Source organism: Pleurodeles waltl, chromosome 11 (assembly GCF_031143425.1).
Source record: "Pleurodeles waltl isolate 20211129_DDA chromosome 11, aPleWal1.hap1.20221129, whole genome shotgun sequence".
Lineage (NCBI taxonomy): Eukaryota > Metazoa > Chordata > Amphibia > Caudata > Salamandridae > Pleurodeles > Pleurodeles waltl.
In genome coordinates this window covers 42085655-42106549 of record NC_090450.1, presented here as the reverse complement: position 1 = coordinate 42106549, position 20895 = coordinate 42085655, and the positions used below count along the sequence as shown (strand labels likewise).

The 20895-nt window shown below is 42.4% G+C and overlaps 1 protein-coding gene across 1 annotated transcript in view; it reads right to left on the bottom strand.

The window, feature by feature from the left end:
* LOC138265370 (dehydrogenase/reductase SDR family member 4-like) overlaps nt 1-20895 on the bottom strand; it is a 164233-nt gene that overhangs the window by 97302 nt on the left and 46036 nt on the right. Inside the window, exons 4-5 of the mRNA XM_069213015.1 lie at nt 7203-7304; nt 5203-5273 (exon numbers count right to left, since the gene is read on the bottom strand). Of these exons, the coding sequence (XP_069069116.1) occupies nt 5203-5273; nt 7203-7304 (173 nt within the window). The remainder of the gene's footprint in view (nt 1-5202; nt 5274-7202; nt 7305-20895) is intronic.

The following is a 20895-nucleotide window of genomic DNA, read 5'->3' as shown; positions in this document are numbered from 1 at the left end:
AGGAGTGCAGGCAGGGACAGCAAGTATGCTCCCACTCAGCAGGGGATTTAAACATGCTCCCACCGAGTGGGAGAAGACCTCTGGTTCTCTGCCTACACTTCTGCGAGCAAGAAAACAAACAGAATGCAATGAGAGCTGCTCCCTCCAGATGGGACCAATGCTTGCCCTGCAATATACAAGAGCTGGCTGGGGGAACGGGGGGCCTGGGACATCCTCCATGCCCCTAGCTGAAGGTTTGTGGGTGCTACCGGGGCACACATCTGTGGCCCTTTGGAATGGGGTCCCTGGGACTCATAAGGCACATTCTGTGGCCTCCAACTGGTGGTCTGTGGGTGCCACCAGAGCACACATCTGTTGCCTTTTTTAATGCATTTGGCCCTAGGAGAGGAGTACCCATGGGCCCAATAAGACACCAGAAGGGGGGCCCCTTTCCTTTTTTATTGCTTTGGCCCAATGAGTTGGGGTCTCAAGGGTCCAAGAAGGCTCAGAGAGTGGAGACAGCATGCCCCCTCCCCTTAATAATGTAATTCAGTCCCAGGGAATGCAGTACGGAGGGTGTAATAAGGCTCGGGAGCAGGGCTGCATACCTCCTCCCCTTATTAATGTCCTTCTTCCCTGGAGAACGGGGTCACATAAAGGCTCAGGGAGAGGGGCTGTATGACCTCACTAACCCTGTTTTATTACTTTGGCCCTCGGGTGGGGTCCCCAGGGCCCAATAATACTCAGGGAGGTAGGCCACGGGTTCCTCCCTTCCCTTTGGAACTGCATTTGACAGAGGGGTATGGGGCCTTCGGGGCCTAATAAAGCATAGAGAGGCATCTGCGTGTCCCCGCTCCCCTTAATAATAGAATTCGGTCCCAGGGGATGGGGTCACCAGGGCCTAATGAGGCTTGGGGAGGAGGGGAGGCGCGCAACCAAGTTCCTCTGAATACTCAACTTCAGTTACATAACTAATGCCTTACTATGAACAGCCTTTATCTTCATCAAACCCTTCTCAGTTACCGAACATACAGTGAGAAATGAAACAGACATGGTTAGAAAAGTGGGTCCTTTAATTAATGTGTACCCTATGCAAAGACCTTACCCTGTATTGCACTATGTGCAGACAGCCAAACTCTCATGACGAATACGCCACAGATTATTAAAAGCATCTACTAAGAGGAAGTGTGTTCACACTATGCATAATGGTGGACATTATGCTTTTGGCAGTCACCTGATCGGCAGGTAATGCACCCAGAGACAGGAATCTCCATTTCTGTGGCCTGCACCCTTCCCCCTGCGTCCACACACATGCACGTACCCCCCCCACTCCCACGCAGATATAAGCACCCTCCCGCACTTCCACACACATGCAAACACACTTCAACCACATCCACGCACATGCAAACACCTTCCCCCAACTTCCACGCACATGCACGCACCCCCCACCGCATCAATTCACGCACTCCCCTCACCACATCCATTCACGCAGTCCCCCCACCGAATCCATATATGCACTCCACCTCTCTGTATTCATTCACACACTCCACCTCTCCGCATTCGTGAACACACCTAGACACCACATCCATTCAAGTACCCAGACACCCCCATTCGCACACATACACACACCCAGACACTGCATCCATTCACGCACCCAGACACCCCCATTCGCACACAAACACACTCCCAGATGACACACATGCACCCAACACCCGCCCCCTTTCACTCGAGCAACTTACCTTTTCTGGCGAGGTGGTCGTCCGGGAGGGGATGGGTCCCAGTGTTTTCCACCACCAGCAGCGCCATATCATAATACGGTGGGTGAAGTCCTGTTGGGGTGGCGGCACAGGTGGTGGAACCGCCTCTCTTCCTCCGTTGGCCAGGGGGTTGGATTTCCACCCGTAAATGGGTAGAAATCTGACCTAACTCCAAATATGACAGACTTCAGACCGCCAGCACTAGCGGTCTGTTGGCGGCAGCAGCTTTGGCGGTCTTGGAAAAAGACCCCCAAAGTCGTAATGACCACCAATGTCTCCAAAGAAAGACTACTCACTGTAAACACCCAAAGCCTAAAGGTGCTACATATGTGTAGCTGCTACATAACCACAGTCATCATACTCTGCTGAAAACTTTACAGATAGCCCAATTTCTGAGCTAAATAGATAAAGGTACATGGTAGGTATCAGGTGCACACAGTCATCAGTGCTATGTAGAAATTGTCTACCTGAGATTATTACCTCAAAACACTTAAAGCTGCTTGCAATACATTGAAAGTACTACAAAGAATATTTTCACTGTTGGAATCTTTTTGACAAAAGTCATCACGTATCAGCTGCACAGAGTGTTAGTCCTTTATAGAAGCATTCATATGGCCGTATTTATAGATCCCTAGCGCCACAGGAATGTCACTTTTTGTGACACTTTTGTGGCGCTAAGCACAGCACCGTATTTACAAAGTGGCGTTAAGTCACTTTTTGTGGCTTAACGCCACCTTGTAAATACGGCCCCCACCCACGCAGCACTGTGAGTGGAAGGGGCGTACAATGGGTTTTGCTGTGAGCGTGCCACAGCAAAACCCATTGCAATTTGACGCTGCCTCAGATTTATGAAATTACGTAAAGCTGAGGCAGCGCAAAAAATCTAACGCCACACCCAGGGGTGGCGCTAGCAGGGCATAACGATGAGGAATACTTTCATTCCTCCTCATTTTTAGCTTTTTCTATGAGTGCTGTATTCTGCCGCACGCATAGAAAAAGCAAAATGTCAGAAATGATTGATTATGTGTGGGAAGGTGTCCCTCCCTGCACATAAACAATCTTTTCAAAATGACGTTTTGCATTGTGCAACACACACACAGAAGTGCCAAAGCTCCATTAGTGATTGTTTATGTGCAGGAAGGGACACCTTTCTGCACATAAGCAATCACACCCCTCAACAAAGGCATCCTTGCTCAATTGTGCAAGGATGCCTGCATTGGCAGCTAAATTTAGCGACAGCGCAGGGGGAAACACAGGGGGTACGCTGTATTCCCTTAAAAATGGCGCATCCCTGCGTTTTAAAAGTGATGCAGCGCAGCGCCACTTTCTTTACATCCGCCCCTAGCACTTCTACACACCTATGACACATTAGGAGCACAGGCATTTTGTAAACAATTATGCCCCTTGGCAAAAAAGAGGCTGCACCAAATTAGGGGGAGACGATGGATGATATTTCAAGATTTTACATTGGCACTAAAATTTCACATAACAATTAGCTTTGTTATTGAATTTTCAAAGTTTTTTTGAGATGTAAAATATATATAACTCTACTTGCTAACTTAAACATCACTTTGACCACTGGCTTTTTAAGTGAAAATATATATATATATAGTAGTTACATACAATTAGGTCAGCGTTTCCACCTTTTTTGTTTTGCTTATAACTTTGGCACAGTTTGACAGATCTTCACAAAACCTTCCAAAAAAGTGCTCTTTTCTTGCTAGTTTGTGTATGGAAAGAACTGGGATGATTCATCAAGCAGGTGGTCGAGAAAAAAGGGGAGTCCCAAAACACAAAATTCTAATGCATCTTCCATATACTTTGGTCAGAAGCGTTTTTGCAAACCTACTGAACAGAATTACGCCAAACTGGCAGGAAGCTAGCTCTTGGTATGCAGATTGTGATTTTTGTGATTTGTGTCAATCAATCTAGTAGTTTTTGAAAATTAAGGTACAAAATGTTTTGTAAGTCTTGACGGTTGATTCTGAGAGACTCTCACCAATTCAAAAATAGAGTGTTTTGATTGGCCCTGGGAACTTCTTTTCCTTGGACCAATTCTCCTCCACAGGAGTGAGTCTTCCGCAGGAGTGAGAGCTCTGATTGATGCCAGCAACACTAGAAAAAAGTTGCTGGCAGCCAGAACACGACTAAGGGACTTAGTCACCTCTTGTGAAGTTAAGAAAAAAATATTTTAAGGTGGCAGGGACCTGCCCCTTGCCTATTACCACCACAAGACCTAAAAAAACAAATCTGTGTTCTCTCCCATCCCCAGGACTGAAATTAAAATGAAAAAGATGACACAATCCCCCAGGGCTACCTCAGTGTTTGTGCCCTTCCCCTGGACAAATCAGTTTCCCTGCCCACACCAGCAGCATCTGGCAGAAGTATTTTTACAAATCCTGCCAAACCGGAGCAAGCATGTTAGTCTTCTCACAGCCAGTGGGAGATTTAAAGATGGTCCCTCAGGCTGAAAGCAGACTTGTGTTTGATTGACTGCCCGCACTGATGTGGGCACAGTAAATAACAGATTTTGCTCCTGCCCAGAGGGTGCAAGCATAAATGGCTGCTCCCTCCAGGTGACTGCCAATGCTGGGTGCCCCACCATGCAGGAGAGCCAGCTGGTGCTGCAGGGCCCCAGGTGGCCCTCAACATGTGGTACCCACCTCTGGCCTCAGGGGCTGGGGCCTCTGGTGTGCCCAAGAAGGCCTGTGCAGCCCCTCTCCCCATTTAAATTAGATAAGGCCCTGGTGGATGGGTCCTCAGGGCCTAATGAGGCTCTGAGAAGAGGGCCACATGCCTCTTCCCCTTATTTATGTACTTAGAGGAATGGGATCCTTTGGGCCTAATAAGGCTTGTAGAGGGTCCCCCTCCCCGTTTTTCAGTGGATTTAGTTCCAGGGGATGGGTCACTAGGGTCTAATAAGGCTTAAGGAGGAGGCAGGTTGGCCCTCTTCCCCTTTTATATTCAAGTTGGCCTGATGGGATGGGCTTCTTGGGACCTAATAAGGCTCGGGAGGAGCAGCAAGAGGCTCCCTCTCCTTTCTTTTGGAATTCAGCCCCAGGGATGGGGTCCCTAGAGCCCAAGATGGTTTATGATGAGGGGGTGTGAGTTCCTGCCCCTTAATTATGAAATTTGGCACCAAGGAATGGGGTTGTGTGGGGTTGTCAGCCGACAAGGTGTTGACTCCGGCCAACTCTGTAACATGGCAGTAAGAAATTAGCTCCACCTCCGAGCAACAACATTTTGACACCATTTTTATCAGATTATAGGCCCATTTAGAGTTTGGATGATGAGATTCTCCAACACAAACAAAGTAGATGGAGATTCTATATTACATGTGTACTATTTCCTATGGTACTTGCAATAGAGGACAGGATTTTCACCCTGTTTCTGACAGAGGATCCTCTCTGTCAAAGTCCAAATATGACCCTCAATTTCTTCATTACCCATAGTTTGCGAGCCTTACCCAATCTTCTGCATTGTAGGAACAACCTGCTTCACCAACAGGAACATTGAAGTTACATTTGTGTGCAAAACCTGAAATCACAAAGGAAACAATGAAAGCGGGAACTAATATAGATTTTCAATAATTATTTTGAGATAGGGTCAAAACATTAAACCTCCTCAGCTTGGCTTCCTTGAAAAATACTACTTCCAAATCATTTTTGGAGAGGGTTACATTTTTTGTATTCTTTTTCTCTGACTTTTGTTTTTCACCACAAACATGTCATTGGTCCGATCATAAAGTGTACCCTTAATTACAGTATAAAACGCCCAGCCATTAGTAAATATGTATCAGTAGCATCATTTGCACCGGTAATACTGAAGCTTTGTGAGACATCTTTTATAATTACTAGGAGAATTATGCTATTTTTTGTTTTTCTCCTGGTGCTTCCACAGCATTTTCTGATATTACTTCCATATTTTCTTTATGGTAAGGAGTTGAAGAATGAACAGTAACTGGAATACCATACATTTAGTCAGCACCATACATTCACTACTCCTTTTCTAAACTAGGACCATGTTGTTAAGTTAACATCAGTTAGACAACAATTAAAAAAGAAATTAAACATAAAATGGGCGAAGGACCACTTCAAAATATGAGTCCCACAGCTGGGCAGCATAACGAATGATGGATCTGGTTAGCAAACTTAATTAACATATTAATGCAATGTCCATAAGTGGCTTAACTTGTTTTTACATAAGAATGACTGACTACATATGCTCGCAAATGTGAACAGCAAATGTATCCACAAATCGGTCAAAGAATTAAAGTGATCTCCTCTGCTCAATGTCTTTTGGTGCTCAGGAGCAGGGCTCATATGAAGCTTGATTCCAAGGAGGCAGCTCAGGCGATCCTCTGCCCTATCTGTTCCTAAATGACTTTTTATTTGAATTGGTAGGCAGTAAAAAGTAAACACAACTGACATTTCCCAGGAGTGCTGTTGTACCACGTGGGCACTCTACAGGCTTTCTCTTTCTTGTTCCTATTGGTCCCTGAAGCAATCTGTTTGCCTTTATGTCTCTGATTGGTTAAGTTTTTGAGCTGATGAGAGAGTGAAAAGTGAGATTCTCGGTTGATTGCCTTGTGGTGCACGGAAGTGACATAAGATGTAGATCTTGGCGGAAGGAAAACTCCATTACAAACATGAGTGATATCTCCTCCACCACATTATGATGTCCATAGGATATAATGGGATCATAATACGATGGAAACGATATCCGTCATGTTTGTGATGGAGTATTCCATATGCCAAGATCTAAATAAGGCTCATGGTCATTTATTTATTTTATGGTTTTATATAGCATTTTTCCACCAGTTCAGTATTCAGGCATAGGTGTTCTGTAAAGCTCTTATTAGGGATTTGAATTATACCTACAGAAAGTGCCCATTTTATTGCACTCTTTTTATGTATCCTCTGCTATGGTGTGAGCCTTTCAAATGGACTCTCACTATAATGATCCTGGGAAATTGTTTCATCTACAACCTCTAGTGTCCCCCTTTAGTTAAGTTCTGTTGACTACAGTCAGTTAGGTAAGGGTGTCTGGTTGGTTTTGCTAAAGGTGCGCAAAGAGCATGGAAGACTGTTGTCTGCACAGAAGTCTTAATCTTGCAGATGGGAGTCAGTCAAATAGAATGTAGCCTGATACATAATGATGTTAATACCTTAAAATTCATCTGCAAATCAAAAGGGAAGGCACCTTTCCTCTGGGATAATGAGTGTAATCTGCAGTGTTTTCACATTGTGTTATTTACATCTAAAATGTGTTCAGTTGCAACTTTCGATTGGTACACTGTACATTTTTGAGCCTGTATCCAGTTCCTAAGGTTAGTTTCACCCTAGTAGTATTTATGTACATATCTGTGTATGAATGATATTTTAGAGCCTCCAAGTAATACAATTTACTGTTGAGGTGGGTGGAGACTCTCAAAATGCGAATCCTTTCGAAGTTATGAAGTCTTACCTCAGTCCACTCTTCTTCTGTGATGTCAAAGGTGCTCTTGACGTCATGCCCCATGGCTGCATTGGAGAATAGATAGTCAATTCTCCCATGTTTTTCTAGAGCCTTATTCAAAAACAAATTCAGAGAATTAGAGGGCCATGAAGCAGTCACCATGTAATTACATGGCACTGGTTAGCATATTTAGGCCTACACTAAAGAAAAGGTTTCATAGCCACTGAAAAAACAGGGGTGTACAACATAGGTCCATAGGTCCAGGAGAACAGGAATTATTCCAATATTTAAGACTTTCCACCTAACATACATTTACATAATTGAACTTTCAATTGAACTCATTTACATAGCTAGTGTTTAGGCCTTCAAAAAATATAATGATGTACAACAATGTCAAGTCACACACACACATGAAACATCTGGTCACCTGGTGAACAGATCAACTGTTGCTATAGTAAGGGGTATGTCCCTCTCTTTAAAAAAAAAACACTATATCCATCAAAATTTCTTCCCAAGGACCATTGGGTGAGTCCCTAATCGCCATCGAAGGAATGCGGGTTTTGCAACCTGTATTACTATTCTGACACTCTATAAATAAACTTACAGACCTTTCATAAGCCAAATCAATACCTGGCCACCAGAAACCTTCTTGAAAATGATCCTTTATTTTGAGAATACCCTATTGTCCTTCATGGGCAATGTCAATTACAACACTCTTTAAACCTTCTGGGACCACTAATCTGGTGCCTCAAAATAAGAGTCCTTCCTTGCTAGAGAGTTCATACTTGACTTCACAACACTGGCAAAGTGCAGAAGAGAGATTGCAGGCCATCCTTTTTTCACAAACTCCAAACACTGTTGAAAACTAGAGTCAACACCCTCCCTCTATTTCCAGTCTGCCTTAGTAGTTACATTCTGGGTGATAAGACATATAGGGAAATTTTTTGTACACTAATTCAGTGCAAAACGAACTCCATATTAATGGAGTTAAAGTCATTTTTTGGACGTGGAAACCTACCTTGCGTCAATGAGATGCAAGGTAGCCGTTACCATGCAAAAAATTAATCTATGGCCTTAGCGCCATATTTATCCCCCATGCTAAAATCACACACGGGGAGGAGTCAAATATTGCTTTGCACCATTATTTAATGCATGGGTCAGACAGGCGTTACGGGCCCTACGGGCCTATTTCCATGGTGGAACACCATGAAATAAGCCCACAGGTGCCCTCCCCAGGCCCCAGGGACACCCACACCATAGGGACAGCGGAGGATGGGGTCCCCATCCCAGGTAACTATAGGTAAGCACTGGTAAGTATTTCTTTTTAAGTGCCATTGGGGGCCCTGAAATGGGGCCCCCTACATGGCACTGGGTGCAATGGCCATGCCCAGGAGACCCAGGTCTCCTGTGCTGGCCACTGGGGTGATGGGGATGACTCCTGTCTTTTCTAAGACAATTGTCATGTGGAATGGATGGTTTTGCATCAGAAAATGATGCTAGGCTGGTTAGATTCATTTTTTTTACTCTAACCTGCCTAACTTCATTTTTTGGTGCAAAACCCCCTTCTCCCATGCCACCCCACCCGGCTAACCTCATTTTTTTTACACTAGCCTACCCTTTGCGCCAGCTTGCACCATTCCATAAATATGGTGCCCGATTGGCGCGCAAGAATGGTGCAAGCTGGTGCAAAACTTTTTGATGCAAAACTGCGTTAGTGCAGTTTTGCACCAAAAAGTATAAATATGGTCCATAGTTTCTTCCACGCATAACTCATCTTCTACTGAACACTCTTCCACAGCTCAATCTGAAGAATTGGAGACTTGAGTAAACAGTTAGCCATGTAGTTGACAGACCCACATGTGTATTCCACTTCAAATGAGTATTGTTGAAGTCCTCAAACCATTTGTTAATTTGAGCAGATACCAAGTCAAGGCCCCTGTTACAAAAAATCTCCTGTAATGGTTTAATAATTTATCCAATGGTGAATTATCATCCTCCTAATTTTTGTACACCCCAATTCACAGATAGAGCATCCCCTTCTCAGAGTAATTATTCTCGACTCCTCTGTGTACTCTGAAAGCACAGTTAGATGTTCCTCATTGTTATCTTTCTGCAGTAAAACAGACTGTTGATACAAATAGTTGATATACCAGGTACAACACACAAAAATCAGGTGCTGTCTCTAAGCCTTTCTTAAGACCCTCAAATTCTCGCTTGTACTCATTAGTCCATAAACACTCAACACCCTTCTTCTTGATGTGCCTCTAACTAGTGCTTTGTCAAGAAATGTTCTAGTAAAGAAGTCTGCCATCCCCAGAAAAGGCAGAACATCTTCCTTAAGTTGAGGAGTTTCTAGCTCTGTGAAGGTTTCCACCACATAATTTCTGGTCTTACCTCGTTGATTATCATTTTGTTTCCAAGATATGAAATGTGTTCTTGTCCAAAACTCCATTGATCTTTCTTAAGGATGAGACAAGCAAATAAGCCCTCCTTTAATGTGCCAGTGGTTGTAAACACATACATTGAACAATGCTGATTACGTGTGTTACATGCACAAATGCTGTTTATTATATTCAATCTTTCCAACACACCTCATGCTCTGACATTTTTCTTATCCCACTTCTTACCATATATCAGCACATCGTCCTGTAAACATGTCAAGCCATCGAGGGCTCCAACAACACTCTGCACAGCACTCTCCACAGCTCTTTAGAACAAAGAAGCAGATGGGATGAGGCCAGACCTCATTCTTAAACATGTATCACATGCCATGGGTATTGCAGATGCTATGGGGTCTTGCAAGCTATTATGCAGTCTAATTTGACAGCAAGAAGTAAAGTCCATTGAGTGATGAACTAAAGATGCTGTCAACTGCGAAAGCTGACACTATCAAAGTCGGTAATAAAAATTAGTCCAAATCCATTTCCTCTTTATCCACTAAAGGTCATAGTCCAGTGACCTTACTTGACTTTCAAGAAACCACCACTGAGGCCAACCACTCCCTGGCCATCACAGGAACATTTTATCTTCTTCATTCTTTCAGGTCTGATCTTACATCATCTTTGGTATGATTCTCCATTTTTAAATTAAAGGACACAGAATCTTTTTTAGCTAATTCTTTGAGAATAGTTCTTCAAAAAGCTTAAATTCCTACTGAACTTCAGAAATCCTCACATCACCTATTGAACCAGAGCACAGATACTTGGGCATCAGCAATAGAGTCTAAGAAAAGTCCTAAGACTTATTAATTAGTGGGGACAACCTAGAATATTACCTCCCTAATTTTAAACTTAGATTCCCCCCTCAGTTAAATGACCTCTAAACTCAATGAGTTCTGTAAAGTAGCTCAGCATTTTAATAATTTGGCCTCCATAACCACCAGATCTGATAGCTTTTTGTCTTAGAATGACTCTCCCTTTAATGTTTTCTTGATGCATTAAATGTTATAGATAGCAGAGGATAAAAAACATGTCTCTTGTCCTTAGAGACTACAAAAACAAAATCATCTTAAAGTGGCCTTGGACAACAAGAGACTCAATAGATATGATTTTTAAAATATTATGGGACCGCAATGGTGATTGAGTATACATCCTGGCAACATAATTGTCTGCCCACCCGAATTAAATTTTAGCGGGCCATATGTTTGGCTATAGCACTGACTACTAAATCATCACTATAGCTAAACATCTTTGACGTCGCCATGGAGAAATGGCTACATGTCTGGCTGACCACCCATTTTAGATAAGCGGACATGTAGCCATGTTTTGTTTTTCCATCACCGCCAAGGACACTCTTGCAGTGAGAGACAGTAAAATGTAAGTAATGTTCCCCACGCCATGGGAGATGACTCTCATGGCGTGAGAATATTTGTTTTTTATTTTGTTTGGTGCAGAGTTGTCTCACGCTGATGCAACCCTACACCAAACAGCAATATGCATTGACTGTGACGGTGGTTCTTGCCAATGCTTTATAAATGACAACTACCTGGGATACTGAATGGCAGTCTCACAGTGCTCAAAGTCAGTACACCACTACATCTAGCCTAAAGAAATGTGTAAAGACTGGGGCAACAACTCAGAAAGGTGAATTCCCTCACTAAATATAATATGAAATATTTATTTGATGTGCAACAGCATACGAGTCAAGTGATGTAGCTGTCCAATTTCTCTGGTACTGTGGAGGATGAATACATTTTCTATATTTCATTGTCTAGTACCATATTGAAAATCATGTCTTGGAAGGGATGGTAGGAACTGGCCCTACATTGAGAGAAGTATAGCTGAGTGCTGCTCTTACGTCCACACTGAAAATACAGAAAGTCAACATTTAGGTGAAACGGTTGTGACTTGAAGGCAGTTCCAGTACTGAAGGCACCACATCCTTGTACACTACAAGGATTGCTTTATCCATTCAACAATGATGAAAACAGCTGGGCCTCAAATGTTTACAGTTGGGGAGTTTGTGTCTGAGATTGATGGCGTACAAAATATGTTGAGAAAGAATTATCTTAATGCACACTTCATTTCAGCTTTGGGACAGTTTGCAAAAATGTATTTGTAATTATATAGATACAGGTTTCTGTACTCTATTATGGTGTTCTTGTGCTGAAATTAGAAACACTTAATACAGTTTGAATTGGTTAGTAGCATTTATATAGGACTGCAATCTCTGAATCGACTTAACAGTCTTGTGCTTTATTTTATCAGTTTAAGATACAGAACTGGCCTTGGCAAAGCAAATAAGCCCTTCTTTAATGTGCCAGTGCTTGTAAACACATACATTGAACAATGCTGATTATGTGTGTTACATGCACAAATACTGTTTATTATATTCAATTATGTCATGTTAGCTTTTGCCAATGATAGGAAAAAGTAGCAAGAATGGACTGCTTTCAATTTAGAATGGATAAAGGAGATAAAGATATGAACTTATCACACAGTGTGACTGTAAAGTGTATTTTGCAGATTTATAAATACACCCATAAGCCTTCCAATTGAACCATTTCTGTAAAGGCAGAATAATACACCAGTAGCATCAGGTGAGAAAGTTATGTTCCTGTGGGTGGAATCAAAGCACACCTTATGTATATTTAAAGAATTGTTAACATTATAATTTTAGGCATACACACTGGACACACAATGATATAGCATAAAGCATAATTACAATGCAACAAAAAAAAAACAGGACAAAACAGTCAAAACTGAATGCATCACAAAAAACACAATATATCACAATAATGACACAGTTCAATTTTGCAGCACAGCAGCTCAAATATACAACATCCTGACCACAACAAAATACAACCCAAAAATATGCATAAATGTTCTGCTCACACATTACTACCACCATATCTCTGCTTTTGTAAATTCCTTGGTAAGGGTGTTTTTTTGCAAGCACTGCTTTTCTCACCAACACAGGCTCTTTTAGCATGATTACCAGTCATAAATGTATTTGGGTCCAACCCCATGAACGGCGGCCTCTTCTCCAATAATGATAAGAGAGAATGAGGACCTCCAAGACAGCTATAAAGAGAGTTAATGAGGGAGAATGAGCCCCTCCACTACAGCCATCCAGAGAGTGAAGGTGGGCATTCCTGGCTTCCACAAAGAGAGGAAATGAGAAGTGGTGGGCTGTAATTTTAGGAGGGAGGGTGGTAGACAGGACACACATGCACACATACACACTCACCTACTACACTCATTCATTCACACACATGTGCCCACACACATGCACCCACACATCCATTCACAACACTCATTAGCAAATAATCAAACATACACAAACACACATACAAAACATTCATTAAAAAAAACACACACACTTACATGCAAACTCAGTGTTGGAGGTGACAGGAGGGTTGGGACTGCTGCTTTCCCTCATTAGTTGACCTTAGGTCAGAGAATGAGGGATGGCAGCAGCCCTAACCTTGTCACAGAGTGGGATGGGGTCAGTGAGACTGCTGACCCCACCACACTCAGTGACAATGTGTCACTGATTAACACTCAGCCATGGGTGCTTTTTGGCTTAAAACTGAAGCACCCAGGTTTCAGGCAATGAGTGTCACTATCCGTCTCCACGAGGGGGGCGCCCTGAGGACCTTTGCTGAATTGAGGAGGTCATGCTGACAGGAGCTGTGACATCCTCAGCCCAGCAACGTTCAGCTGAGGCAGCCAAGAGCCTGTGCAAATAGCGTATGTCTAGCTCCTGGCTCACTGACCTGAAAATGAGAAGTGTCTGTCAGGCTGACCTTTGCTGACAGACACTCTTCTTGAGGGGAAAAAGGCAAGGAGATGTGGCCCCTCAGTACCAAAGGACAGGCCACAGCTGTAGTTGAGGGTCTCCACTACAACCAGGAAAAGTGTGAAAGAGGGCCTCCACCACAGCCATGAGGGGAGCGAAGGAAGGCCTGCACTACAGCCGTGACTAGAATGAAAGAGAGCCTGCACGAAAAGACTGAAGAGAATAGTAATGTCTCTAAGAAAGTAAACAGAGAATATTAAATTGAATCAGAGGCTCTATTACTGCCATAAAAAAGTGAATAATGGCCCAGGCCCACATGATAAACTTACATTGAGCAAATAAGGGCTGCCTCTAAAACAATGAAACATGTAAAAAAGAGCCCTACTGTAGTACTGAATGAATGAGGATCATGTTGACCTGCAGTTAGAGTACTCCAAACAGTCTATAAATGTGGAAAAGATAACACCTAAATGCAGAGGGCAGTCCACACAACTGCACATGCACATATCCACAGGCAAGTTCAACTACATGAAAAAAGCAGGCACACACTTAGTTGTGAACTAAAGGACATACACATGCACCAAGCAGCGTAACAAAAGCCCAAGCAGACCTCCTGGTGTGGTGGGTGGCAAAGTCCAGGGGGACCCTCAGCACAATACCCTTGCCTGAAAGCTCTGGAGGGGGTCCGGAAGGGGCCTCTTCATGTACTTTGCAGGGGGCGCCCTCAAGGTTTGTTACACCACTGCATGCGTCCACATCAATAAGTATTGCATGCACACATCTAGGGACATGCGCACCTATCTGGTAGCTTTGCTGTTCACCACTAGAGGAGGCTTCACTAACTCCTTGGACATTCTTATTGGCTCATCTGCAGGCTCCACCTTCCAAGCACAAGTGAAGATGATGATTTATCTTTCCGATCTTACAAGGAGCAGGAACATCCATTAGAACAATTGTTCCCCTTTAAAGTCACATTTAGTTTTTACTTTTATGTATTTTATTAACCAAATTATGGCTGGTTTCATCTGCTGATGATAAAGGTAAAGTGAAAAACATAAATAGAACTAAATTTTGAAAGTGAATTCAACTCAGGCGAAGGGTTAGTACTGGTATCATTGAAATTGAATTATAAATAAGGCCCCAATTATGACCCTGGCAGTGAGTGATAAAGTGGTGGTAATACTGCCAACAGGCTGGCGGCAAGTACCACCAAATTATGACCATGGTGCTGATAGCTCCCACAGACAGCCAAAGTACCACACCAACCACCAGGGTGGAAACAACACTCACCTTGGTGTTAGCCGCCAAAAGCCATGCGGGAGACAAATTACCGCCCACAATATTAAGACACTGCAAACCTCCACCTTTTCAGGGGTGGTACTAATGCCAACAAAAGCCAGGCGGAAACAGAGCTGAGAAGTGAAAGGGCTCACCATTGGAGATACAAGGAAGAACTACGCGCCATGGGACCCGAACTGCCAGTCTTCCCGATGATTTTCTATGTAATGCTCCACCTGGAACACCAACGCCGACGAAGACGACGACGGTGAGTACAGCCGCCTAGCACACAAGGGTGGGTGGGAGGAAAACAACCCAACACACACACACACCATACACACAACCAGCTGCACATGTAAACCAATGGCACACAACACATGGCATAATAAAACACGGACCAGATTGCTGAGGTACAGACAATGTATTAGCATAACAAAACCCACCACATGAACCAAATATATACAAATGTTTATAAAGGACCAATGCCCAGTCCAAAGTCATAAGGGCACACAAGACCACAGGTCAAAGTCCAAGGCCCAACCTGTATCCTGACACATCCGAGGAGAACACTGCAGGGGCATCATTTTGCAAGTGAGAAGGCATCTCAGGGGAATGGGGGGGCACCTCAGTTGAATACAGGAACTTCCCAACTGCTTCTGGAGGGGGCAACATGCCCATTACTCTTTGGGGAGTGCAAGGCCACAGTCTCTCAGGTGAGTGACTTGCCCACTGGTTCCGGGGGAGGGGGACCAACATGTCCATTGCTCTGTCCTGGGGAGTGCAAGGCCACAGTCTCTCAGGTGGGTGACTTGCCCACTGCTTCTGGAGGGGACAACCTGCACATCAGCCCCTGGAGTGTGGCCTACATGGCGTCCGCTTGCGGTGACGGCTGCAGTGTGGTGGTAGATGGAGGAGCCTCCTGGGCAGCCTCTGCACTGTCTGATGGCTGCACTGTCGTGGTGGATGGTGAAGCCTCCTGGGCAGCCTCTGCACTGTCTGATGGCAAAAAAGAATCCACACCACTTCAATACCATCACCACAATGTGGGACCTAGCTCCAAGGGGTCACTTCCCCTGTGGTTTATGCATTGTATGCCACCTAAACTCGGTAACCACAACCATAGATTTTACACCTGGGTTCCAGTGGGTTTCAAGGAATCACACTAATTGTAATACAATACATGTAGTTTAGATGATAACATGCCTCTGCAACATGCGGTATATAGGCATGACATGCAGGAAGGTCAAGACACACATATGAGAAAAAAGGAGTAATATTAGGTCCCAAAGAATCACAACTAGCATGAGTAATAATTTTCTGATTGCACAACATACAGTGGATGATTTGAAATGGGTGGTGTTGGAGACCCTTGACAATGCAGATGTACATGCAGACAGAAATGTATTACAAAAATAACAACGTTGGATTTACCACTTGAAGCAACATCACCAGGGCCTTAATGATGAGATCCCTTGGACCCAAGTGATGTAATAGAGATCTGTGACTTTTGTTTACAACTCTATAGAGTCAGTACCAACTATGGGGTGGAGGAACAATGACATGGAGGAAAGAAGTAGAGTAGATGCATCCAAATAATTATTCCCAGAAAAATTCATAACTTGTAAAGACGGAGGATGGAGTTATATATGGATTTTTTTTAAAACAAGACATAGAACTCCACCCCTGATTTTAATCTAAAACATACCCTGCGCTTCTGGAATTGGCAGTCTTTAATAATAATCCCCCAATGACTGTGACACACTTAAACTAATACACGCATCTCTGCCCAATAAAATAATAGAATTGTGATTTTGACTCAGGACTTATCTTATGTGTTTTTTTAAAGTGGAAACAAAATAATCTTTTTTGTCCTGGTTTCTCAAAAAAAATAGTAGCTAGTTCCTAGGCTTTGGAGTAATAACCAGCAGGTCCCAACACCTAACTATACCGATATTCTTTAAGATTTATTTAGAAAGCTAAGCAGCGGTGGGCTTGTCAGCTGTGGGATGGGAGACAACCGAAGACCTTCTTATTCCCAGCTTGATAGATAGTTAATATTTCTTTATTTTTTACTCCTATTTACGTTTTTCAAGGTTCCAATGATATAGAGAAAATAATAAGATAAGGATCAGTTGTGGAGTAATGTTTGAAAAAAAGGTTATATGTGAGGATGAGAGCTACTAGCTCGATTTGATTAATAGCCTACACTAGAGGAAAGTGCATTCACCCCCTTTTTGTACTTTCCCTAAAAAAACTGTTTTATAATTCTCAGGACCTTGTAGCTGTTACATTTTTTGAAATATTTGAAAAATATATATTATAAAAAACATTGTATTTATGGAAGGATTTTATTGCTTTCTCCTGCAGCTGCTAAATTAAACTGTCTGATCCACAGCTGTGAGCAATCATAGGCCTGAATAGCTGAAAAAGAAAAGGTAGAGGCCACAGTTTGTAATTGCCTGGTCATACAAGCTGCTGCATGAGTGAATTCAGAGGTTAACACAAGTAAGTGGAGGGGCACATAAAATTAGAAACATTTAATAATGTTTTGAAGAAATGACTCCTGTAAGATAAGAAGGTGGGGTGAGCCATAAATCATGGTTAGTTTTCTATTCAGAGCCTGTTTTAACTGCGTTGCCCTCTTCAAAATGAAGGCCTTCTCCTCTCTGTTTTATATACTTGCTGATGTTTGGAAGTTAAATTTAGAGTTTTAGGAGATAAAATAAACATCATTTAGTGTGTGAAAGAGGCAACCTTGAAAATGTATGTAATTATTATTAACATAATTAGGGCAGGGAGAGAAGAGAGTCCTAAGTTAATGAGTGTGTTTGGCTTGCTTGTCGATAGGACACAAAGGCATTTTACCACATATTAATGCTTGTGTGCATTCAAAGCCAATCTTTGGTGCTTTTAAACAGTGGCATTTGACTGCATTGTGGTTGTTTCAACCAGAAGTCCTTTAGGAATAGAATGGGCAGGGTATTTTAGTGAGAGGAAAGATTTATAACATCTTTACAGGTTAATGCGATGATTGAGGTGATTACATATAAGTGTGTATGGAACAACCATCAGAAAGCCAGTTTTTTTACTGTCTTTTTTCTGTTGCCTGCTGCTAGTATGGGCATCTGATGCAAGGAAAGTTTCCCCATTTTGATAATGCCCATCTATTTCAAATATTTTAAGGAAAGCTGATTCATAGAGGAAGGTTTATGCAAAGGCTATGATAAGTATGAGCAGAATAATGATGTTCCAATCCGCTTGCCTTTATAGTGTTGTTAAACATCAAGAGATGTGACTCTGTAAAAAACAGAAGGAGTAGGTGATTCTCTTAATAAGGTAGGTGAAATGGTAGATACTTGTGTGTTATGAATAAATAAAGAAGGTCATCTTTGAATTTGGGGGGACTGCCATACAAAAATAGAGTGAAATGTTCTCCTTTTTATCTTTGTTTTTATTTTAATTTTTATGTTCATTTTCTTTTGGACTATGTAAATACATTTTGGATATGTGGTGTATGTTAGTTGATCTAGGGTAGTGCACAAAGTATGGTATGAGTTTGCATCTCCAGATTAGAAAAAGGTATGGAAGTAGTTATCTCAAAGAAATTATATGAATTAAAAATATGACCCCTATATATATGTTTTCACCAAAGAAGCAGTTGAGCACCACAAGTATGGAGCTTGCGAAGTCATTGCACTAGATGGAGAAGTCCAGGAAGGTAAAGCCCATATCAGGGCACTTTAGGATCCATTGATTCTTTGGCTGTAAAGAAAGCCAATGACCCTATTGGGAAAGAGTGGGCTGAAACATGTCGACCTGATCTGATATGTGTGAAGGGCACGTAATTCGTTCCTATCACATTTATATTTGTTTTTAAACATACCCTATCCCAGCCATAGTGAAGTTGGATCGTAGCTGAGTGATAGAGGCATTTTTAGATCACTTTGTCACTTTCACTGCACTTTTTAGTATTTCTGTTCATGGATCCCTAATAGTTTCTAGGACTTAGGTGGTAACTACCCCCTTGGTAGGGAGAAGCAGGAGTCCCCATGATGATGCTATTAGCTATGAGTACACCTGAGTAATAATATACTTGTGGTAGAAAATAACTGGTGAGAGACTCCCAAAAGAAACTAGAGGGACTCCTTTGTGAATACTGGGACAAGTGGTTATACTCGTGTTGATATTAAAAGATTGTTGGTTGGGAAGCTGAGTGGTAACCTGATATTTCTAACTCTCCTGTTTGATTCTGGTGAAGAGTTGAAACATTCAGAGAGGGTCCGCAAACTGAGATTCACTTATGACAACAAGCTATCCATGGAGAGCCATGTAAATAATGTTGCTGACACCTGCTACGCAGTTCTCCGCGGCCAGAGAAACATCTACCACTGTTGCCCCCCAAGATAAAACTTTGATTGAGCAAAGGGTGATACTAAGTAGGCTTGACTATTTCAATGCCTTGTAGCTAGGGTTACCGGACTATCCAGTAAACAGACTGTACCAAGTCCAAGCATCAGCTGCTAAACTGGCATTCAACAGGTCTAGAAGATCGTTGGCCTCACGCTACGAAGGAACTTCACTGCCACTGATAAAAAAAGAGACCTGCCTTTAAATCTCTGTGCATGGTTTTTAAAGCACTTCAGGGTAATGGCCCCTGCCCCTGCAAAAAGAAGATTAAAAAGATATGATTCGAAGGAGATGTCCTTAGTCAGACACCGCAAATATAATTTGTGTCGCAAAATTTCTAAAAACAGGACAGGGTAGTTGAGCCTTTATGGTCATAACGGCTCAGCTATGGAATATTTTACAGTCACCTTAAGATCTGCAGCTGACCTACTATGCTTTTGTAAAGCCTTGAAAACTTGGGGTTTCCCTGTGTAATCTACAATCCACTGATCTGCGTTGTGCTATAGCAGTTTGCTTATGTCTATGTAGAGACTCCCACTCCAGGATACCTGTATGGTACAAATGCACTCTATAAGTGTTATAAATATAAATAAGTAAAATCTATAAAAGGGAAAGTAACTTTTCAAGCTAAAAAAGGTCAGATCGCTCTTAAGGAGGCCTATGGCATGACAAGAGCTCCGTAATCTGAGCCATCTACCAAAACACTTTAAAATATTATATTCTAAGAGGTCAAGGACACTAGAACTACATCATAGGGCCACTTTAGAAAGATTTGATGAAAAATTGAGGGATTGGCTGAGAAGACTGACCAGCTATCTAAGACTAATTTGCAATCGGAAATAAGGATTTCAAATTTGGAACCCATTTTCAAGGAGTCGACTCAAAGCCTGAGGTTAAAATGAAAATCCTGGAGAGCAAATTTGAAAATGTGAATAACTGATCTTGCAATCCAACATCCATAGAGAGGGCATTCAGGAAAGAACTGGAGTGCTGCAGGAACCGAAGGCACACTGGAGATAAGACAGAATAAACCATTATTAATTGGTTTTCAGAACAATAGCAAGAATTGGTTGTGGGCAAAAACAAAGATATATTTCCAGAGCCTCTGAGCATTCCTCGTGCCTAATGAGTACCATTTAGCCCCATAGGGAAGGTGATCTTGTTTATGCATATTTGTTGTTTACTTCCAAGGCAGTCTGATGAAAAGAAAATTATTTCCCAGGCTGGAGACAAGAGACTTATTAACCCCACCATGGCTTTCACCTTCTTTAGTTTTTCCTTCATCTAACATTTCCTCCATCTAAGTGACACAAATCCAAGAGATCTCAAATGACAGATTTCGTGAAGCAAGTAATTCCACCGACACTGACTGGTAAAACAGATTTGAAAGTATGGAATGTCGGCTATTAGGAATTAAAAGATACCCAAAAACGCAAGACACCCAGAGTTTGAATACTTCACCAGTTATCAAGGCTGTATTTAAAAGTTATGTCATTTATGGCTTTCTGATCGTTATGTTTTTTAATATACTTCCGATTCCAGAAAGGATGGAGGGTACTGTGATTTAGAGATAGTGTTTTTTTTCTTTACTGACAAGGAGACAATGTTCAGGGGAAAAATTGCCTGGCCTCTTGGAAGTGCATTTCTAAACAAACACCTATGCAAGGGAATAGAAAGGGGGTTTATGGTGGGAAAATGTGGACGAGCCCAAACCTCCAGGCACCATGAAGGTGGATGGAGAAGTATTGGAAGGGCAGGAGGAGGCAGCCTAGGCACG